This window comes from Mangifera indica, chromosome 17 (assembly GCF_011075055.1).
Source record: "Mangifera indica cultivar Alphonso chromosome 17, CATAS_Mindica_2.1, whole genome shotgun sequence".
Taxonomy (NCBI): domain Eukaryota; kingdom Viridiplantae; phylum Streptophyta; class Magnoliopsida; order Sapindales; family Anacardiaceae; genus Mangifera; species Mangifera indica.
The window spans coordinates 4855524-4879385 of record NC_058153.1 but is presented as its reverse complement, the minus strand read 5'-3'; the positions used below and the strand labels follow the sequence as shown (position 1 = coordinate 4879385).

Genomic DNA, 23862 nt, shown 5'->3' with positions numbered 1-23862 from the left:
ATATTTCATTTTTTCACCTTAGTTTTAAAAATTAATTATTTCCCCTCTAGCCTTCTGTCACCTTGAGTCTCTCTCTTTGTCTCTTAATGTAAGAAGAAAAGATATAAAAGAGAGAGACATTGACGACCTTTCTTTCAATGAGATTTGTCTTTTCATCATGACAAAGATAGATCTGTGTTGAAGAGACGTCAGCTTTCTCTGCCTTCAACTGAGAGGGAGATAGACTACTTGAAGACTGGATGGAAAGCATCTCTAAAGAGATGGATCTCATCTTTGTTGCAATGGGAAAGAGAGCCGGATGACATATCTTCTAGGAGTAAGAGCGTCACTCGATGGTGGGAGGGAGAGAAACTAGCTAAAGATGGTGGCTAGAGACGGATACGCTGGTCAAAAAACTTGGGAAAGAAAAATAAACTTTAGAGGAGAAAAATAATTTTTCAAAACTTAAGTTAAAAAAATTATACGTTTTTAAAATTAAAATAAAGAAATAAGATAAAATTTAGAATTAATTTTAATATTATTGATAAAATAATAGTTTTATCTTTACAATTAACTGAAAATTTTAACAGAAATTAGATAACGAGTGAATATTTAAGTTTTTAAAATTTAAAAATGTACTAAATCCTAGGTGGCAAAAAGTGTTTTGGCCTAAAATTTTATTAAAACCTCAATTCCTTCTTCTTCTTGCATTAATCCATCAGTATCTCTTAATTCATGTAAATTTTTATTTCCAAACTTACTATTTTTTTCTTTAGAATCCAGTTTACAGTCTCTTTTCTCTTATTTTCAAACACCTCTTTCTATATTTTTTAAATTCTTAAATTCAAATAACTTTAATTTCCCATTTAATAAGATCATTTTTTAATAAAAAATACATCTATTTTAATTTTTATTAGTAAATATACTTAAGAATTCTACTAGAACTGCTCACCCGAAGATCAAGTTTCGGTTTATAAATAAAATAAAAACGAGGGAAGGACAGTTAAAAACGGAACGTAACCAACCTTTATTTTAATAACTGCCAAACCGAAGGGTTTGGTTAAAAAAGACCAAAGTACTATGTCCCACCCAAGTTTTGGTGAAAAAACAAATATATAACCGTGATATTGAAAAACTCAAATATTCACTCAAAGTTTAGTTCATTGCTACACACAGAAGAATTTTCCATTAAAATAAAATTAAAATTGTTATTTTATTAGTAATATTAAACTAATTAAAATTATATCTCATTTTCTTTTATATTTGAAAAATTAACCATTTTTTTCAAGATTAAAGTTTAAAAAATTCACTTTTCTCTCGTAGGGTTTGATATTTTAAAATTTGACTATTTCTTCTAATAAATGATGACCCTCTTTTGAAATTCGATCAAAACTTTCGTTTAGATAAAGAGCGTCATCCTTTAAAGGGTGATGTTTTATCATCACTAGGTTTGAGGTGAAGTTTTAGGTGGTTAGGTTTAGATTAAAAACTGACAATTGTCGATGATAGAAAAGACGAAGAAAAAACTTGTGGATTTGAAGGGGAAGGGAAACTCACTTTTTAAACCTTAAGGAGAAATATTAATTTTTAAAATCAGAAAAAAAATAATATAAAATTATATATTTTTAATATTATTATTAAAATAATAAATTTATCTTTTAATTTTAACCAAAGTTTAGAGGGAATGAATATTTAAGTTTTTAAAATATCACAAATACACTTTTGAAATTGGAGTAAAATATGGCTGGTAAATAGTTGTTTGGCCGTTAAAAAACAGTATCTACTAAATGATGACACTGAGTTTGAGATACCCTCTTCTCTTTTAATTCAGATAAACATCGTTTAACATTATTATTAACATGAACATTACAATTTCATTACTCTGTCTCTCTGCAACCCAAAGAGAAAGAGACCCTTTATTCACAATGGGATGACCTCATACTTTCTGAGAAATTAAGAGAGAATAATAAAGATATGAAATGTAGTAAGTGAGTGAGAGAAAGTTTTCCCAGTGTTGCAGGTTTTATGGCAGAGAGTTTTTTTAACTTTTATCTGTGAAATAATTTCTCTCTTTCTCTCTCTCTCTCTCTTTTACAGTTGTACATGCACTTCTCTCTCTCTTTCATTGCTCAATCTACACTGTATATTATAGATACGCTCTGTAAGCTGCTACAGCGCTGTGATTGAACGACCAGACTCAACAGAGCTCTATTATTTTGCCTCCCTTATCTCTATTCAAGTTCAACTTTTTTACTTCTTCATTCTTCATAAACTAGGGAAAAAGTTAAACAAGGGGTTCTCTTTGTTGTTGTATGTCGGTGAAAGGTGGCTAAATAGAGGGCAAAAGCTGTAGTGGTTGTTGAAGAGCTTCTGAGTTAAAAATGTTGTGTCGTTTTAAGATGGTTGTTGGCACTTGAGACGAGTGAGTGGTTTTGTGTAAATATATGGAGTTTGTTTCAAGGGCAGCCATGACATTTCATGTCCAGTTCATCCCACTGGTTTTTCTCTTTGCTTTGGGGTTTGGTTTTGTGGACGCAGATGATGGTGAGTGTTTGCTTTCGGAGTTTTTTGTGTTTTCTTTATGTTTGGTTACTCGAAAGCAGCAAGAATTAGTGACAATTTAAGTTGAAATGTCAAGGCTTGGTCTGAAGTATAAAACTTCAGTTTTTAGCTTTCTCTCTCTTAAAATTTCCGTTCTTTCCGATTCCGAGCTGCCAAACAAGGCCTACAGTAGTTTACTACTTGTTATTGTATTCAACGTTTACAAAGTCTGTTATTTCTCAGCAATATATCTCCTTTATGGTCCTTTTTCTTTTTCTCATATTACTTAGTTTTTTGGTCTAGTTGTTCGTACTTCTAACACTCGTTTTTGGTTTTAATAGTTGAGTTTTTTTGTCATCAAAGTCTAGTATTTTGCATAACTTGAATAATGATTTTAGATAACATCTGAGTTAGAATGATTTTGTGCTATGTCGTGTTGTGTGTTTAATCAAATATCGTGGCTAGATTTTTGGTTCGTGATTTAAATTTAATCATATGAACAATGGTATATTGAAGGAGCCACATTATTGGAGATAAAGAAGTCGTTTAGAGACGTAGATAATGTTCTCTATGATTGGACGGATTCACCATCTTCAGATTATTGTGTTTGGAGAGGGGTCACTTGTGACAGTGTCACCTTCAAAGTGATTGCATTGTGAGTATCGGTGGGGTTCTTCAAATATTTTTCTTCATTTATATATCAGTCTCACTATATCAGTGTTTTGGCATGTTTTTCTCAATATACTGTTTCTTGGATGTTAAATGTTTTTCTCTTTGTTGTAGGAATCTGTCAGGTTTAAATCTTGATGGGGAAATTTCACCTGCAATTGGAGATCTTAAAGACCTACTCTCATTGTATTTTACATTGATCTCTGTGCATTTGTTTTGAAATCTTAATCTCCTTTTTTATTTTTGTTAAGGTTCTGTTTGTTATCTCTGAGAAGATTCCTTGAAAAAGTTTGTTAAGGGCATTACTTGTTATGTTATCTTCAATTATTCCCCATTGGAACATCTGGTGTCTTAGCGTATCTGCTGCTTACGAATGTGGGGATTTAAACTTGGTTTAAGTCAAAACTGAATCATTTTTGTGTCCTTTGAGCAGAGATCTCGGGGGCAATCAGCTCTCTGGGCAGATTCCAGATGAGATTGGTGAATGTTCTTCTCTGAAAAGCTTGTAAGTTTGTTAGCATACTTTATGATGTATGTGTTCAAGATGTTAAGCATATTTTTTTTTTTCAATTTTATTAATATTGATGTCCGGTGTTATCAGAAACTTGTCATTCAATGAGTTATACGGGGACATACCATTCTCAATTTCAAAGTTAAAACAATTGGAGTTTCTGTGAGTTCTCCTGCAAGCAAGCATGTTTCAAAATTTTTTAATTCCATTCATATTGCTACCTTTTTACTAGGATTGAAAGTATATTATAACTTTATTTTGATCTTCTTGCAGAGTTTTGAAGAACAATCAATTGATTGGTCCAATTCCTTCATCTTTGTCTCAGATTCCAAACTTGAAAATTTTGTGAGTTCCCTATTACCTTCACCAATCTTTAATATATCTCTATACTGAATAATATATACTGATGTTATTCTTAATGCCTTGTTCTAGAGACCTAGCCCAGAATAAACTCAGTGGGGAGATACCAAGGCTCATATACTGGAATGAAGTTTTGCAGTATCTGTGAGTACATGATATAATTGTAGTTTTCTCCTTGTGATTTCCCACTAGTTTATTTTTAATAAATCTTCAAGCTTACATTTTTTTCTTTCCCTTTTCCCTTAGTGGTTTAAGAGGTAATAATTTGGTTGGTTCGCTCTCTCCAGATATGTGTCAACTTACCGATTTATGGTATTTGTAAGTCTTGTAATATCCAACCTTTCTTGCTGACAATCTAAGCCTGTATGACTCTTAGCTATGTCATTTGCTCTATAAAATTCTCTGCAAATGTAACTGAATTTCACCTATCATTGTTAGTGATGTCCGAAACAACAGTTTGACTGGTAGCATTCCTCAGAACATTGGCAATTGCACTGCCTTTCAGGTCTTGTATGTATCATTCGTTGAGGCCATACTTACTTGAAGTACATAACTTGTATTAATTTAGCTTATAAAGGCTAGTTAATTTATTTATATTATAATCTTTTATTGTTACTGGCAGGGACTTGTCATACAACCAGCTTACTGGAGAGATTCCATTTAATATTGGGTTCTTGCAAATAGCTACATTGTATGTGCTTGCTTTTGCTTTTTTTTTCAAACCAGCTTGGTCTTGATACTTTGAATTCTGAAGTTGGTCTAACTTTTGACTGTTTCTGGTAGATCCTTGCAAGGTAATCAGCTTACAGGGAAGATTCCATCGGTGATTGGTCTAATGCAGGCACTTGCTGTGCTGTAAGTTCATTTAACTAATTGTTTAATGAAGTTATTTCTCAATGCACAGGTGGTCACAAGTGAAGCTTTATGAATTTGTGTTATGCCCTTCTGAGATCCCTCTGTCCTATACAGGGATTTAAGCTGCAACCAGTTAAGTGGACCAATTCCTCCCATTTTGGGGAATTTAACTTACACAGAGAAATTGTAAGTATGTTCTTGCTGCTTTTGTAATTTATCATCCCTGTTTCTGGTGGGATATTCTTTAAAATAAAAAATTAATACGACATAAGTAGTTGCTAGTATCCTGCATGCCACCAGAGAATTAATTATCATATAAACGCTGCTCTTCTGTATAATATGGAACTGTTATTTAAAATTTCTATTATATTTATATCTATGTTATGATTTACTTGAACAGTCAGTTAATTCTTAACTTTTCCATTTATCATTGTATGGAATATTATGATCAAAATAATCCTGTGCTTTTTGCAGGTATTTACATAGTAACAATCTGACTGGACCCATCCCTCCAGAGCTTGGGAATATGACAAAGCTTCACTACTTGTATGATTACTTTGTCGCTATTGCAGACATTCCAGTTTCATATATTATATCACAGCTGTGTCTACTAGGGTGATATTCGTTGTGTGTTTTGAAAGTGGAAAAGGTTATATCTCACTCTCAACCAGTGCTGTTCTTTCTACAGGGAATTAAGTGATAATCATCTCATAGGGCAAATTCCAGCAGAGCTTGGGAAGCTCACTGATTTATTTGACTTGTATGTTCTACCTGAATTGTTCCTTTTTCTAAGCATTCCAGCATTGACTGTAACTGAGCTTCTAATGCAAGATTTGTGCAGAAATGTTGCAAACAACCAGCTGGAAGGGCCTATACCCGATAATATTAGTTCCTGTACAAATCTCAATAGCCTGTACGCATATCAGTCATTCAACTATATTCTTTTGAATGTTAAACTGTTCTTAAAGATAGTTATCGAACTTTTGATTTGATGTCAGCAATGTGTATGGAAATAAGTTAAACGGCACAATCCCAACTGCATTTCAAAGGCTAGAGAAGATGACAGACTTGTAAGTTCAACTAGTGGTTCTATCAAACATTTGGCTTGAATGATCCTGGACTTGCTTTTCTGGTTTATTTATTATGTGTGCTGTCTGTGGAACTTTATTCTGCACGTTATTTCTCAAGTCCTATTACTTTGATTGTGTATTTTTTTGTGTTGTCCAGGAATTCCTTCACCAATTTTTCTTAGCTTAATTCTTGCCTTCTTTATTTCTCTGTGTTTGGTTTGTCCATGCACACAAACATGCATATGCATTTATTCACAGAATTTGGATATGCATTGCTCAGGAACCTATCATCCAACAATATCAAGGGTCGTATTCCAATTGAGCTCTCTCGTATTGGTAATCTAGATAAACTGTAAGTATTCACTGCTCTATACTATCGTCTTTTCACATATACCTTTTATACTAATTTTTCGCCTTATGCTCAGTGATCTGTCCAACAACAAACTTAGTGGTTTGATTCCTTCTCCTCTTGGTGATTTGGAACATCTTTTAAGGCTGTGAGTTTTGCTGCAATTTAGTTTCTGCTTTTCTATGACTTTCAGCTTGCTTAAAGCCTCTATTTTTTATTCAGGAACTTGAGCAGAAATCAGTTAACTGGATTTATTCCAGCGGAGTTTGGTAATCTAAGAAGTGTTATAGAAATGTATGAAATCTCTAATCGTTGCTTTATTTATTAGCTTTGGGATTTTAATGGTTTATCTATCTTATTTTTCATTCTCTCACATAACAGAGATCTTTCTCATAATCATCTCTCGGGTGTAATTCCTCAAGAACTTAGTCAGCTTCAGAACATCTTCTCTATGTAAGTTAATAAATGTCACCATATAACTTACCAATTTTAGGTAGAACCAATGGTAGATGCTCTGTTGTGATATTATATATGACATTGATAAATTTAATGAGACCTAAACCAAAAAAAAAAAAATTAACTGTACTACGGTTTCCAAGGTTACGCATTAAATATGAGCCGAACTGTTTACTCAGACAGCTTTACTTTTTGATGATTTACAGTGTACAGGTGCAGTTTTGTTAACTAACGGTATTGTTTTATCAATCTCATGAGCAAAAAGGGTAGTCATCATTAATAATGTATAAGTTCCCCTGGGTTGCATGGTGTTGGTTCTAGATGTGGTTGCTTTCTATTTGTTTGTGGATTGTGAGTTCTAGTTGTTAATGGTTCACCTGCCACTTTTGTGGCCATTGTTCCCATTATAATCTCTTTCTGCCAATTATTGTAGGAGGCTGGAAAACAATAATTTATCGGGGGATGTGACACCGCTCATCAACTGCGTTAGCCTTGCAGTCCTGTCAGTTTATCCTTCACAATCTTTTGTTTTCTTTTCAATTTAGCTTGACTGTTAGATTTTTCATTTTAATTTTGTCTTATAACAACAAACTTAACCTAACTCTTACAGAAATGTCTCTTATAACGACCTAACTGGTAATATTCCCACAAGCAATAATTTCTCAAGGTTTTCGCCTGACAGGTCAGAAAGCTTCTGTTACTTGAATTTCTTGCTGCTACTTTAAAACTTAATGCTGAAGTCTATCATATGTTGTTTTGTAGGTTTGTAACTTAGCTCATTTTTTTCTTAGGGACCTTTTTCATGAATTGACCTTTGCATGTGCAGTTTCATTGGAAATCGAGCTCTATGTGGCTATTGGCTGACTTCTCCATGTCACAAGTCTCTCCCATCAGAGCGAGGTAATCCTTCACTTGAAGTGAGAAATTCATTTGACATTATCAATCCGTTTAATAAACAGCCAATAACTGTCACAACTCCTAATATATCTGATGAATCTTTGGCTTGATGAACTGCAACACCAGTCATTAGACCATATCTATTCATATCATGACAACCTACTAGCTCAAGAGGACTGAATGCAAGAAGCAGAGCACTTTTGTCTTGATTTTGGTTTCATATATCAGTGAGTTGTAGTTGTTCTGATTAAGTAACAAATCAGTAGAAAGCAATGGTTTATAAATATGTTCTGCAGCTAGTATAGTCTGCTTTTCAATATGGGGATAAAAGGCAACTTTTGAAGGTGTAATCCTTGCTGTAGAATGTGCTAACGTGTTTATCCATTTGTTGTTTTCTTTACAGTTACAATTTCAAAAGCAGCCATTCTTGGGATTGCACTTGGTGCACTTGTAATTCTTCTGATGATCTTGGTGGCCGCATGTGGACCATATAATCCTGCACCTGTTCGGGATGGAACTCTTGACAAACCAGGTGCCTTTTCTTATTATTTATTAGAACCATTCGAATCTTTATTTTGCGTGGAGAATCTCCTAGAAAGGCTATTAGTGAGGACAGTTTATTTGAGACTCCCAATTGCACAAACAAATTAATGAAAAAAGAAACCTATTTTTATTGAATTAAGAGGATAATTACAGCAAAGAGAGAATACAAACATCCAGGTGCTCCACCTGGAAACTGACTTGCAAAGCTACTCTGCATCTAATGATTATCCATAAATGCTGAATGAATCATTCCCCTCTACCTAATACACTTAAATAGCTAGTTCCTTCCTTTATTCTCAATCTTGACCTTCTAATTTACATTTGATAATATTGCCCTTTTCTTTTGTCTTTCCCCTTTAGTCTGATATTGTTGCCATTTGTCATTGCCTTGCCCTTTACTCTGATAACATCGCCATTTGTTGCTGCCTTCCACATCTGCAGTTGCTGCCACCTTTCTAGTCCGCTGCACCTTTCATTGTTTCTTCCTTTTGTAGACCTTCAATGCCTTAATCTTCCGTTGTCTTCTATGGTAAGTAGCAACAATCAGGGGCCTAATAATTAACTATGACTTACTCATTGGCTCAGTTACCGAGGAGAATGATTCATAAATTGAATTCATGTTAAGCCATTTTGTTTGTAAATGGTACTTATTATAGCGAAGAATCCAGAACATGGTGACTGTAAAATGAGGTCCACGTGTGCATTAATAGATAATTCAAAGCTCTTTGTTATAAATGTAATTTTGACATCTGATCATCCAGTCTATCAGAAATTGTGCCAAATTACTGATTCTTTTGCTTTTATGGAACAACAGTTAATTACTCAACACCAAAGTTAGTAATCCTTCACATGAATATGGCACTTCATGTGTATGAGGACATCATGAGGATGACTGAGAATTTGAGTGAGAAGTATATAATTGGTTATGGTGCATCAAGTACAGTGTATAGATGTGTTCTAAAAAACTGCAAGCCTGTAGCTATTAAGAGACTCTATTCTCACCATCCACAGTGCTTGAAGGAATTTCAGACAGAGCTTGAGACAGTTGGGAGCATCAAGCATCGGAATCTGGTCAGCCTGCAAGGATACTCCTTGTCTTCCTCTGGGAATCTTCTCTTCTATGATTACATGGAAAACGGAAGTCTCTGGGATCTTCTTCATGGTCAGTTAAGAGTGTTACAACGATTTCTATCCATTTTTGATACATGATGTTTCATTTTTATATATTTAGCCCATTCTTAGGTCATCAATAAATGTACATAGCTGAATACAACTCAATGTAGGCTTGTGTCATTTTGATATATTGTTCAACCCTATTCTTCTGCTCTATTGATGATGAGACCATGTGATATACTATAAACTTGGACATGATTACCTGCAGGAGGATATGTATTTTTGGAATTCTTAACTCTTATGTGCTGTTTCGATCTCAGGTCCTGCAAAAAAGAAAAAGCTAGACTGGGACACTCGACTTCAAATAGCACTCGGGGCTGCACAAGGCCTCGCATATTTACATCATGATTGTAGTCCTAGAATCATCCACCGGGATGTGAAATCATCTAATATTCTGCTGGACAGAGATTTTGAGGCCCATCTCACTGATTTTGGCATTGCTAAAAGCTTGTGTTTGTCCAAGTCGCATACCTCTACTTACATTATGGGTACCATTGGTTATATAGACCCCGAGTATGCTCGAACTTCCCGTCTGACTGAGAAGTCTGACATTTATAGCTTCGGGGTGGTTCTGCTTGAGTTGCTAACTGGAAGGAAAGCTGTGGATAATGAATCCAATCTTCATCAACTGGTTAGTCTTCTATTCATTGAATTTGCAATTTTAAGTATAATGGTGATGCCATTAGGAGGAAGATCATGAGCCTAGTTCCTCCTGGGGCAGTACCCACCAGAATTTTTTTTTTTTTTTTGGGTTATAGTTCATTACATTATATTTTAAGCAAGAGTAGATTGTTAATTAGTTATTCACATTTTGAACCTTTTTATTTCAGATTTTATCGAAGACAGCAAACAATGTTGTGATGGAAACTGTTGATCCCGAAATCACTGCAACATGCAAGGATCTAGGAGAAGTAAAGAAGGTTTTTCAGCTAGCCCTTTTATGCACAAAAAGGCAACCATCAGATCGGCCAACCATGCATGAAGTTACACGTGTTCTCGGGAGCCTTATAACCGTGAGCACACCCCCAAAACTACCAACTTCAACCCCCGCTGTCAGGCACTCATTGACCACAATGCCCTCCTACAAGGATGAGTATGCAAATCTCAAGACACCACACTTGCTCAGTTGTCCATCAATGAGCACATCAGATGCTCAACTCTTCCAAAAGTTTGGAGAGGTAATATCTCAGAACAGTGAGTAAAATGTGCCTAGAACGGATGATGATGAATTATTGGAGAGTGAAAGTTGATATGAAAATTTGAATTGTCTGTATGAAAGATCTGTTGCTAATCAAGGCTAGATGAGGAGAAGTTAAAAAGAAAAGTTGAACTACTTTTACCTATAGATAAAGTTGAAATGTGATGTAGTACCAAAAGTTTATTTATGTAATGTAAGTTGAATGGAAAAATTATGGCACTTTGTTTAGGGTGTGATGGGGCCACTGCTACTGGTTTAATGGTCTGTCGTGGTGAGGCTAAAATTCACACATTCAGAGTTTTCAGGGGTTGGGTCTGTTGCTGCAGCTCTGTAATATGGCTGCATTATATGCGTGAGAGAGAGAGAGCGAGCGAGCATCAATAATGCACTGAGGACTGAGATAGCCTTTAACTAGACAGGACTTTTGACCGTGATTTTATCTGTTAGGATGTTGATAGATCCCCTAGTAGATTTTCCTTGTTTTGCCTGTGTCATGAACATTTTCTGAAACATTATATATTAAAATCTTTGTGGGTTGTCAAGGATGAGGGCTTGGGTTCAACGTCTGCTGCTATCGTATCAAAATTTATGTTTTTGTGGTTGGTCATTGGATTCGAAATTTTATGGGTTTAGTTTGGTTTTGTCGCACTCTAGGCCAAGAGCAATCATTCATATGCTACATAGAAATGCCCAGAAATCTAGGCAAACCAACATGAAAAGATATAAACTCAAGAAAGTATGGGTAAAATATGAAACTGACAATGTCAGAAGCACAACCCTCAAATTCAAAATTAACTTTCAAAATATGGGCAGTTACATGGTCCATTTAATTTATAATGAAGATTATCATTTATGTTTTACAGAGGCCATAAATGATGCATGAGTCTTTCTGCATGTCTTGAAAGGGTAAATGATAATTGCTGCGAAGGTGCCAGGCTGTGAAGATTTGTTTGTATTATACTTTCTGGTCCTTAGATGCCTGCACACAAATTAAACCCGGCTGTCAGCTGTTACACATACGTATTAAGTATTGAGGTTTTAATGATCATCAGCATAAATTTGAATCAAAAACCCCAGTATAATCCTATGAAAAATCAATGGCACCCATATAATTTGTAACCTGGAAGATAGCTAGCAGTGTATGCATGGCAATATCTCAACCTGGGTTGTCTCCGATTCCAAGAAAATCGGTAACTCAAAAATTCATGCCTAGGTAGTTGTTTGGTTCGGAGGGAAATCCCACACGGTAAAACAGAACCCAGACCCAGATTATCTTCTCTGAAGATGTGCTTAATTTTAGATGGAAGTGATATCTATGATTAAAGTTAAACCACCTAACATGAGTTTCCCAGAAGGCTGGAATCAGAATTATTGAAATAAAAGTGGGATTAAGGAAATTTTCATAGCCATACAAAATAGGTAAAGTTTAAAAAAGGGGGAACCTGGTGAAGGGCATCAAATTTCTGCTGGTATTCGAGCAATAGTTGTCTCTGAAAATGAACAGAATTAGTTAAAGTTTGTAAAACTTTATCATCTATAATGGGTCATTTGACTTAAGTTCGGTAGCAAAAGCTCATAATGGTAAAGACAAGAAATCAAGTCTAAAAACGATTTGAGATACCTTCTTAAATCTGATTTTATTGACAGAACCCACAAGATGTTCCTCCATGATTTTGATCTGTTCAAGGTCATTCACAATTTGGGGATTCTTCCATTCCCTAACAAATCAGGATTATATACTTGATTAAAAAATGAAGATGATAAAACAGATTTGAGATATGAAAATTGACTGTTGAAAAACCTCAATATTCTGCTTTTCTCTTCAAGTTTTTCTTTTACATCCCTAAGCTTTTCTTCATGCAACTGCACAAATGATTACAGCGTTAATCACATTCCCAAACAATTTTTTTTATTATTTGACAGGAGAAAATAAAATCAATGGACTTCCATTTCATAGCTGTGACCAAGTGTGGAATTCTACCTGGAGTACTTCATTTCTGCAATAAATATTAAAAATAAAAACAAGTTAATGGAGTTTACCCAGAAAGCAGCAAGTTCCAATTACCAATCAGAAAGAAAATCTGTACCTGTCCTCTGAGAAATTTCTTGGATCGATGTCAGAGTTAGCATATATTTTCTTCAACAACTGAATTTCCCAGGAAAAAAAGTTAATAAGGACAGATAAAATGGATTTGTAAAAATTAAAAGACTGAGCTTTTTGCATACCTTCATGGTGTAGCCTCTCCTGGAGGACAAAACAACAAACACATAATATCAGAAGACAAATAATTCACAACAATTAATTAAATTTAAGCACCAGTTGAATTATATCATTATGTCACCTCTGTTCACGATCTTCAACAGACAATTTTGACATTTTCTCCACCACATTGCTGAGATCCCTGCAATGGAAAATGCAGCAGTAAGCAAGAATTGCAGATGGGTTAATGAAAAATTAAAAAAAAAATAAAAGAAAATACTTGTTGTGGCCAACAAAGAGTGATGGTTTTCCCGTGGGGGAGAACATGAGGAGGGCTAAATCAATTTCACAAAGCACTGAAAGTTCTTTAGCCTTCTTCAGCAATCCTACTTTTCTCTTTGAATATTTTGACTGCCTTGCCTGGACAGTTTCCAGTCTCCTGATTGTCAACTTTGTTCTTGGCATTTTCAATTTCCTGTAATGATTTTCTGAACAATGAAGTTAAATAGGGTTTACTAGTTTAATTACATAGAGCTAGAAAACAAAATGTAATTAAGAGGAGTATCTAGGGGAGTTCATGACATTAAAGTTTGGATTTGTTGTATGAGGATTATGGTTTAAATTTATATTTATGCAATTTAACCTAATCTGAAGTCCACCCATTTCATTATTATTAGAACAAATGCATTCATCAACTTTTATTTTTATTTCATTCTTATAATAAATTATGGGTTTCCATAAAATTATACCATTGTGGTGCATTTTAGAATGAATTTTCATATTAAACACAATTCAACTTTTTTTTTAATTAATTCATTCTTATGAATTTTTTCTTTTTCGTTTCATTTTGCTTAAAGGGTTGAAAGGAGATGGTCCATCAAATTATTCATAAGGGCCAACTTGATCCTCTTCTTAAAGATTCCATACGAAAGAATTCTAACAAAGTCGTCTATTGTAACTCCTATTCATATTTATACTTTTTAAATTGACAATTTTTTTTCACATTTTGTTAAAAGACACTTTACTTCTTGTAAATACACACTAAACCCATATTTATTATAGTCTTGCATTAGTTGAGGATGATATGAACCACTTACCCCATTTATTGTGAGCGAAACCAACCCCTTTAAAGGTAGGTTTAGGACATAAGCTAAAAAAATTTTAATATGTATAAGTCATGCTTACCTTTGTTTTAATTTGATTCTTTTAGCTTGTTTTCACTAGTGCGCTTCTTTTAACTTGATTTCTTTAGCATGTAAAGGATGATGTGCACTTGAGTGCAATCTCTAACTTTGGAATTTCATTTTATGAATTTTATTGTGAATTGCACCTTCTTGGTATAGGTTATTTAGTGAGATGCATGGTCAAAATGTTTTTATTATCACTAAATAACTATTTTTAATTTTTAACCACGTGTGCTTAGATTGTCTCATGTTTTGTTGATTGAGATTATGATGTTTTAAAACTATTTATAGGCATTTTCTTATTAGTTAAGTGTATTGTTATCATTAATTTCATCAATCATTTATCTAACCGGCTTGTCGTTTAGCTGTTCATTATACATATGTGCAATATAACTTCTCTATTTATACATAAGTGTATATATATTTGTGTATCTAAAGTAGGTATACATAGTATTGCTTCTCATTTAATAAAATTACATACACCCATTTCATGTGTGTCTTCATGTGATTGATTGATTTTGAATTAAGAATAAAGTAATACCTACTCATGTAATGATACATATAAATGTATTGCTCTTTGTCATTACCATATCGTGTTTTCCTATTTTGAATTTTAAATTTTTTTAATCTATTTCTTGTTTTACTTTCTATTTTATTGCTATTTTAAATTTAATCAAACATCGATTTAAGTTTTGATAGTAAGTTATCATTAAATTAGTCTTTTGCTCCTTTGGTTCATTTTAGAAGTGTCGATGGGCTCGGCCGAGCTGGCTCAGGCTCGGCCCATCAGGCTAACGGGTCGGGCCTAAAGCCCAAACAGTGATGGGCTTTCGGACCGGGCCGACCCATTAATATATGAAGGCCTAAGGCCCGACCCATATATAAATGGGTGGCTTTGAATATTTTTTTTAAAATTATTTAAAATTTTTAAACAAATTATTTTTCAAATTATAAAACATAAATAAATATATATTATAATAATAATTAAATAGATTGAATTCATTTGATACTTGATCTATTTGTAATATTTTGTAATGATAAAATTAAAATAAAAATAAAATTGTAAACACAAAGAATTATTATTTATGAATTTAGATATCTTCTGAAAGATAATTAATTAGAGAAAATAAAATTGAAAATATAATAAAATAATTGAGATTAGAGATTTGTAAATGAAAGTGAAAATGAAGAAAAATTAAATAGGTTTATATAAAAAAATAAATTAATTAAAAATTTTTTTAAAAAAATAAAGGCCAAGGCTTCTACTACAAGGCAGAAGCTTTGTTTGGCTTCTGCCTTGCGGCAGAAGGCAGAAACACAAGGCAAAGGCAGAAATTCTGTCAGCTAAAATTTAAAAAAAAAATCTTAACAGTATCGGGCCGGGCCGGGCCAGCCCACGGGATTAATATTAAAGCCCGAGACCTGGCCCAGTAGGCCCATGGGCCTAGCCCGACACGCTACAGTATCGGGTCGAGCTTTCTCATGCCGTGTTTTTTTTTCGTGCTTTGTGTCGTGCCTCCATTCAACCCGGCCCAATTGACGTGTCTAATTCATTTTGATATGTATGTATAATTCTTTTTATAGATAATTTGATTGTTGGATACTCTATATTTCATTCAATAACTTATATTTAAAGAAAAGAGAATAATTTTTTTATAGCATTACATTATGGGAAATCAAAATTTTTATACTTCTCATAATGTAAACTCTATGCTTGTTAGGATTACATTATGGAAAATCAAAATTTTTATACTTTTCATAATGTAAAATCTATGTTTGTTAATCATTTGCATAACTTTTTTTTTATTACATGTTACCGTGATTTTTGAGGGTTTTTTTTTTTTTTTGTTAAACTCTCGCTAAATTTGAACTATTATAACTTGGAAAATTTTAAACAATAGATAATGAAACAAAGTTTATAAAGGTGTATTAGTATCCATTGCATTAAATATTTTATATATCATTTTCACAAAATTATAAATGTTAGTTAAAGTGTTGCTTGAATCTCATTTGAGAGTTATTTCATTAAGAAATTCATCCATTTTGTATTTTATGTTTAAAACCTAACACAAGTGAAATGTATATTTATTATAAGTAAACTTCTTAAAATTGAGTTAGATGTAGGTTGGTAAACGATGATGACCCCCCTAACAAAAGTCTTGATTCAGTGGACTAATTATAAAAATTCATTTTCATTACATTACAACTCATTTCCATGCTTTTTTTTATTAGAAAACATAAATAAGTTTAAATTTAATATTGCTAAAACAACAAGTCAAACTTGAGTTAAAATTGAGCTTGGCTTTTCATACAAAGCTCGAGCTCGAGCTTGATTTTATGAAAATTGTTGAGCTTGAGGTCAACTCTCTTAAGTCAAGCTCGAGCTTAGCTTGATTCGAATTTACCCCTATCCACAATTGAAATCACGTATATTTAATCTATATAGTGAGTGAAAACCGTGTATACTTATTTCTGTTGACTTTTCTGACAATTTCAATTAATTATCAATCATCACAATAGGGAAAAATGTTCGCATATCGATCTTTATTATGTTTAATAGTTTATAATATTGAGATCTAATGTTGTTTTAATAGATTTCGTAGGTTTTAAATCATGATTTTTTTTATTAAGTTTTTGTTTGAAATAGCTAAAATCATTTCTAATTTTCAAGAAACTTGTCAATTGTTTTGTGTTAGAATTAGTTTAGAATTGATTGTTAGTAAAATTAGTTTGAAAATGAGAGGTTTTTACTAATTTTTGTCACCATGCATGATTTGTAATCACCATGTGAGTCATGCATGGTGACGAACGATGAAAATGAGAGACTTTTTAATATTTTTCAAGAACGTGAGATTTGCATGGTGAGAGTTTGTTGTTATTTTCCACATGCAGTTGGGTTGATATTCACCATGCGGGTTACACATGGTGGGTTTTTTTATATTTTCCAAATGGTCCTTTTTTTCCCCTATTTACCAATCTAGGGGGTTACTAACATTTTCTTTTTTTGGATAATTAATATTCTATAATTTAAGGTATTTTAACGTGTATTTTTTGAAAATTTGGTTTTTTAAAAATAAAATATGAAATGTTGATATATTATAGAAAATAATTGATTTATTATTTTTTTTAATACAAAATGTTGCTTCTAGGCCTATATGAAAACATGAAGCAACTTTTGGTGACACTATATTCTAATCAAGTGTCATCTTAAGGTGCAAGTCATTACATGGGGCCTTGAGATGTGATGGAAAAGATTTTTGTTGCATCCTTGGAGGAACAAAAAATATTTTAAAACAACATGTTGTGGAAAGCTTTTACATTTGGAGGAGTTGAGCTTTAGCAGAGTATTAATACATTTCGTTATGTTATAGGAGTTAGTTAAGGTAACCTTTAGTGTGAAGTTATAGTTCAACTTGAATAGGGTTGACGTTGGGTTCAACCTATTAAAGTTTTCCTTTGTGATGGGTTTATGATCTAACTGTCATATGAAGATGTAACATTATCTTCCTGTCTCATATGAACAGGGGATTTAAGATACTTAATTTGGAGATGAGAGTTTCAGTGACTTAAGACGATATGACAAAGGTGATCAAAATGAGTTTATAGGGGGAGGATGACACCAATGTTGTTAAGGTGGTGTTACTATGTTGTTTACACATCATATCAGACATGGCAATGGGTCATGTTAGGTTGGCTCCGGCTCGACCCATTAGGTTTATGGGTTGGGTCAGGTCAGGCTTAAGACTCATACAGTAATGGGCCTTCAGGCCAGGCCAACCCATATATTTTTGAAGGCCCAAAGCCTGACCCATATATAAATAGGCTGGATTGGCCCATTTAAATAATTTTTTAAATTTTAAATATAAATTATTTTTCAATTATTATAATTGAAAATAATACATCGAATATTTTATTTATAATCTCTCATTTGTGGCGAAGGAATATTGTGGTTACATGATAAAAAATATTATAAATTTATAATATAGTACAAATAAATTGATTTACATACTGTATAAATTACAAACAGAAATAAAATATATATACTATATCGTTTATCTACTCATTTTTAACATTCAAATCTCTAAATTCTTTTGACATTGGATCCATTTGTAATATTTTATAATGATAAAATTGAAATTATAAACATAAAAAATTATTATTTGCGAATTTAGATAATTTTTGAAAGAGAGTTAATAGAGATCGATCATAAAAAGGTGATCAACAAGGACGTCATTTAACTACACTTAAATGGATTTAACTCTTACTCGTGAGGGGTACAAGTATGGAAAATGACTTGCATATTCATTTGTGATTGTATATGTCAATTGTATAAGGACTTGGAACTATTCATGAGGAAGATCCCTTCATGCGATCGTACAATTTAATGAAGTTTCTATTAGCTTTCTAAGTAAGTGTGTTGTCTATTTGCATAAATGAATATTTATGTAACAATATGCTTATAATTTATTATTAGCATTTTAACTTTGTTATTATAGTATTAGATATATGAGACCTTTGACACACTAGATAGCTAAGCAAATTTGACGTCACTTTTGACAATACCTTGAATGCTAAGTTAAGACATTAAAGACATCCTAGGTTTGGATGATGTTGGGACTATATCCACATTATTAGTTGTTATTTATTTTAATTTAATTTATATTTTGATATGAAAATATTAACCAAATGATAACTACTAACACACAACGTAAATTTCTCATTGGTTGTATCTTTGTTAGAGAAGGGCAAAACTTGGTATACAGTCATTTTAGAGAACATGAGTATGACTTATATGCACAAGAAGATTTTGCCATTTCCTTCATCTACTGATGTAGGTCTTCTATTGGGGACAAATAGTTTCCCACCCATATGTGAGGTGAACTATGCATCACTTGAGCCCATAGTTGTTGAGTCTCCAACACTTGAGCCCGTTGTTATTGATAAGGGTTTGGACGAGTGTATCCAAGGCTATATTGACACTATTATAGCCATATAAAGGGTTAGATGGAGGATTGACATAATAGGATGGAGGCTCCGTTTATTGACAAAGTTAGTCAGTTAGATTTTTTAGTAGCTTTACCCATACAACTCCACTCAAACCAAAACAACAACAAAACTCATCATAAGATTTAGGGTTTAAAGTTTATAGTTTAAGTGTACAGGGTTTATGGGGTTTAGCCTTTAGGGTATCAAAATTTTCATGCATGATCAAATATCAATTTGAGTAATGTGAATTTGTGTGCTTGGAGTTTCATTTAGTGGTTGGAATGGGGTAGAATCTGACTAAAAAGAATTCTGCAAAAGTGCAATACATAGTCATGTGGGGTAATGAACATGCTAATGTATCTTTAGGTGTAAATAGTCTCTATGTGCGTAATATGAATAAACGTTTATAATTAAGGCAAAACATACCCCCATGTGGACAGTCTTGTGTACTACTTTAAGATAATATGCTCGTGTAGAGAGAACAAACAATCGTGTGTATTTGGGAAACTTAAATGTAAGCATGTATGGAGTTAGGCAAGTTTGTTCATGGTAATATAATTAACAATTTTACCCCTAATGCTTGTGAATGAGGGGAATTATGAAAGATTAGCCCTAATTAAGGCTAAATAAGTCGAATAATGCTTCAAAGGTGCTCGAATGTGTGCATGACGATATAAATGGTATTTGAAGGTGTCTAATTGTGTGTATGACAACACAAACGTTTTTAGGGGTGTTCAACTATATGGATGATGGTGTAGACATTGATTGGTGTGATTTTGAGTCAAAAATTGATAAACAATGTATTATCTTATTTTAGCCATCGAGCTATGTGCAGTGGATTATAAAAACATTAGAGCTAATTTGTGTGACTTTGATACTTGTATGATGATTACGCATCAACGTGTGTCGTCTTAGCATCTGAGATGCTTGTGTAGTATTGGGAGAGGCTCGAGGTCTTACTTCACTTATGATACAGTATCCTTAGCCCGAAACCTAACCAACAAGTGTACTAGGTACAATTTATATTTAACATCTGGAATATCTCATGCTTTTACCAAACGTTTCAGACATTAATGTACATCGTTTGATATTAGTCAATTGGGATGACATCGTTATTAAAGAATAGGCATTAAGTGTTGGAATATTCAATGACCATTTGAGATATTGGGAAAACAATCGAGAATACCACAACATGATTTGAGAATGGAATACATATGAATTTTGGTTATTATTAATATTGTGTGCATGATGCCAAAAGATCGTCGAAATGTTTATCACTCACTATATAGTTTTGTAGGTAGGTATATAGAGTAATAGGGTGGCGAGGAGAGTCAACGGGTCAACTTGGGACATTGCATGAGAAGAGGGGCATTATGGTTATTTGTACTTATGGGCGAATATCTTTATGTCATTCTTTATTGGGTTTGTTGTTACACACTTTGGTTTATGTATTCAATTACATACACGTGGACAATTGGATTGACCTATGATGGGGATTTTAATTATTTATGATATTGATGTATCAATAACTTATAAGTTGTACCTTTTTTTTGTGTATGAGTTGATTATAATCGTGCTTTTATTATTCATTGTTTGTGTTTGGGAAAAATAAATTATAAGTTAACACATCTTTTCGAGTGTATAATTCAAGTAAATGTATGTATTTAGAAAAGGAAAAGGATATTACACACTACTAAAAAAATATATAAGGAAAAAAACTAGTGTTTTTCTAACAAAAAAAATATTTTATTCCTTTTTATTTTTATTGATTTTGAAATACACATCAAAATTTATCAAATACATTCATCAAACCAATAAATAATACATAATTATCAAATAAATGAAATTTTGAGTTAATCACTCACATAAATACCTAGATTTAACAAAATTCCTTATTTGAATTTGAAATCACAATATTGGAATTTGGATGAAAGTGTGAAAGTGACAATTTTCAAAGTTTGTATGGTTTGGTTGTGGTATTGTTTTATATAAAACATAAGAGTTGAGGTGTCAATAGGTTGGGATGAGCCAAAATCTACCACTTGGCAGACTTTCGTGTCGAGCCAACCCAAAAAAAAAAACAAGGCCCGAGGTATTGCCCAAGGCAGTGCTTGCATGGGGCTTTAGTGAGCTAACTTGTGTGCTTTTGTTGGTTGACCCACTAGATTAAAACATTTTACTATCTTTTTAATTTTGAATTAACTTTTTTAAATATAATTTTAAATCTTTTTAGTTGGTTGTGTTGGGTTGGATCATGTGCCTTACCTCACGGCCTAAGACAGAACCCTTTTATATCCGTGCGAGATTGACACAGACTGTGCTAAAATTACAGGGGCCAACAGGACCCTTTTCACGCTTCTACATGAAGGTTTATATAAAAGGGGTGATCATATTTTGGTTTTTAATTTGAGTAATATTATGTACAGAAACAATGATATATCACTATATGAACGAGTAATTTTAAATTAAAGATAAAACAATATTTAATCACATAATAATATAGATTATTTATATATAAAATTATATACATTATTTGTATACATAGATTTATTGTTTTAGTATTGGGTTTGATAACTTTGGTTTTATCCATGTAACCCCTAAAAAGTTAGTCCGTTAAATTTTTGTCATTTTATTTAATTTCCATTTGTTTTTTGTATTTTGATTTCACCCAAAAATACCCTCTAGAAATGTCTAACTCAAGTTGTGCTAGCCCAAATCAAAAGGAACAACTAAGGAAAGTGACCATAAAAGCCCAACAAAATTTTCTTGGACCTTAGAATATGGTAAATCAATGGTTGAATATTTTTCCAATTATTTTAAGAAAATAAGGATCTTATTGTTCATTTTTTTCCTCATTGTATCATTTTAAGGTGGATTGTGTTGCCTAAATTAGGAGCTCTATAAATACCAAGTCACTCAAATATATATATGGAAATGCAAAATAAAAGCAAAAGTTTTCTTGCTTTTCAACTTAGTCCATAGTTAGCAGACTAATGACTAATTAGTGCATATATTTTAGGAAAATGATTGTTAGCCCTTATCTAATTTTTCAATATCCTCTCCCTTTAAATACAATATTAGTCTAATAAAATTACTAGAAATAGCATTATTTTCATTTTAATTTTAGCCTTTAATTCTTATATAATCCTTAATTCTAAATTTATATATTCATACAATTTTATTGTTATTTCAAATATTAATTTGTTTAATGAACTTGAATATAAAAAAAGAATTCAAATTCAAAATTAGGAAAAATGGGTATAGAATAAAAAATATAATTAATTTGAAATAGGAGAAAAAGAGTGAAACAAAAAAAATACTTTGCTATATTTTACTGTTCATATGATATTATCAATTAACACACAAAATTTTTTCATTTTTTAAATTTGCTAATTTTAATTTTATTATTTATTTAATTAAAAAAATTATTCAATATTTTGTCTGTATATAAATTTAAATTTAATCTAAAATAATTTTTTATTGTTTTTAATTAAAGACTATTATTGTCCTTTAATTAAAAGACTTATAGCTGCTTTAAAAAGTTTTGTACCCTAATTAGGACAAAGGCCTATTTCCCACCCAAGCTTTGGTGAGATGAATATATAAATTCGTAGCGGCTGAAATATTTAAATACCTATTTAAAGTTTAGTTTATTATCACATATTTTATAATTTTTTTATTAAAATTAACAGAAAAATTATTATTTTATTCGTAATGTTAAAATAACTAAAATTATATTTTATTTTCTCCTATTGGTTTAAAAAATTAATAATTTATCCTCAAAATTAAAGTTTGAAAAATTCACTTTTTCTCCTAAGGTTTGATATCCCAAAATCTAGTCACTTTCTCTTGTGAACAACAACCCTCTCTTAAAATCCTACCAAAACCTTTGTTTAGATAAGGCGTTTTCTCGTCTAGCATCTTTTGAAGGACAATGTTTTGTTATCCCTAAAGTTAGGATGAAGTTTATAATAGTCGGTTTTAGACTAGAAACTAACTGTTATTGTTAACTAGAGAGGTAAAGAAAAAACTTAGGGATTTAACAAAGAAAAAGTTACTTTTCAAAGTTGAAGTTTAAAATAAAATGTTAATTTTCAAAATTTAAAAGAAAAATGAAATAAAATTATATATTTTTTAATAATATTATTAAAATAATAATTTTATCCTTATATTTAACTATAATTTTAACAAAAATTAAAAAATAAATAAATATTTTAATTTTTAATATATCATAAAAATACTTTTGAGGTTGGCTAAAATTTAAATGAAAAACACTCTTTGGGCTCTCTAATTAATAATAATATTATTATTAACAACCTCGGGATAACGTCCATGCTTAGATGAGGTGGGGCTGATTACAGCGTATTATCGGCCCAATTGCGCCGCTAATTGCTGCTTCGTAATTTGAAGCGATACAATGCCGCGCCAAATATTGTCCGGACAGAATCAGCCAGGGCCCAGCGCACTCACTCGGCAAGTGTAGACATGTTAGCGCGGAGTGCCAAAGCCATGTTATTTTGGAATTTTGTGGTGGACCAAACTACCCTTTCTTAATCTATAAGAAAAACCAAAACATTCAAATTTAGTTTAGGGAAGTTTCTTTGTTTGGTTGGTAGTCGTGACTCGTGATGAAGAAAATGAACCAATTAACACATTCTTTAAGGGTTAATAACTATTTACCACTCAAATTAAGATGAAACAAAATTATCACTTTCAAGTTTAAAAAATCAGTTTTTTTCATTTATTTTCCAATTTTATCAATTGAACTTAATTACTAAAAAAGTAATTTAATAATGAGAGCAAACATTTATCTTGAATAAAAATAAATTTAATATTTTTGTACAAATAACAATGAGAGAGAGATGTGAGTCCAATGTGCCTAGGATGAAAG

The 23862-nt window shown here is 32.1% G+C and overlaps 2 protein-coding genes across 2 annotated transcripts; one reads left to right on the top strand and one right to left on the bottom strand.

The window, feature by feature from the left end:
• Positions 1 to 1874: 1874 nt before the first annotated feature.
• On the top strand, positions 1875 to 10829 carry LOC123200073 (LRR receptor-like serine/threonine-protein kinase ERECTA). Its single transcript, XM_044615177.1, has 27 exons — positions 1875 to 2523; positions 3037 to 3175; positions 3304 to 3375; positions 3623 to 3694; positions 3791 to 3862; positions 3974 to 4045; positions 4133 to 4204; positions 4307 to 4378; positions 4499 to 4570; positions 4683 to 4751; positions 4844 to 4915; positions 5030 to 5101; positions 5390 to 5461; positions 5604 to 5675; positions 5757 to 5828; positions 5914 to 5985; positions 6266 to 6337; positions 6411 to 6482; positions 6557 to 6628; positions 6716 to 6787; positions 7224 to 7292; positions 7401 to 7472; positions 7617 to 7690; positions 8091 to 8219; positions 9045 to 9392; positions 9664 to 10034; positions 10234 to 10829. The coding sequence occupies exons 1-27, from the start codon at positions 2424 to 2426 to the stop codon at positions 10603 to 10605; spliced, it is 2967 nt and encodes a 988-aa protein (XP_044471112.1). The 5' UTR covers positions 1875 to 2423; the 3' UTR covers positions 10606 to 10829.
• Positions 10830 to 11324: 495 nt separating this feature from the next.
• LOC123200961 (agamous-like MADS-box protein AGL65) lies at positions 11325 to 13384 on the bottom strand. The gene is made up of 9 exons (XM_044616387.1): positions 13082 to 13384; positions 12944 to 13003; positions 12828 to 12846; positions 12689 to 12747; positions 12583 to 12598; positions 12403 to 12464; positions 12223 to 12319; positions 12044 to 12091; positions 11325 to 11580 (listed from the first exon to the last, which is right to left on the bottom strand). The coding sequence occupies exons 1-9, from the start codon at positions 13264 to 13266 to the stop codon at positions 11557 to 11559; spliced, it is 570 nt and encodes a 189-aa protein (XP_044472322.1). The 5' UTR covers positions 13267 to 13384; the 3' UTR covers positions 11325 to 11556.
• Between the last annotated feature and the right edge of the window lie 10478 nt (positions 13385 to 23862).

Excerpts from the sequence above, each read along its gene's own strand:
- LOC123200073 (XM_044615177.1), top strand. The coding sequence starts at position 2,424 with ATGGAGTTTGTTTCAAGGGCAGCCATGACATTTCATGTCCAGTTCATC. Across the intron at positions 3,695-3,790 it reads TGTTCTTCTCTGAAAAGCTT|AAACTTGTCATTCAATGAGT; the intron begins GTAAGTTTGTTA and ends CGGTGTTATCAG. Across the intron at positions 3,863-3,973 it reads TTAAAACAATTGGAGTTTCT|AGTTTTGAAGAACAATCAAT; the intron begins GTGAGTTCTCCT and ends ATCTTCTTGCAG.
- LOC123200961 (XM_044616387.1), bottom strand. The coding sequence starts at position 13,266 with ATGCCAAGAACAAAGTTGACAATCAGGAGACTGGAAACTGTCCAGGCA. Across the intron at positions 12,092-12,222 it reads ATAAAATCAGATTTAAGAAG|AGACAACTATTGCTCGAATA; the intron begins GTATCTCAAATC and ends GTTCATTTTCAG. Across the intron at positions 11,581-12,043 it reads AATTTGATGCCCTTCACCAG|GCATCTAAGGACCAGAAAGT; the intron begins GTTCCCCCTTTT and ends ATTTGTGTGCAG.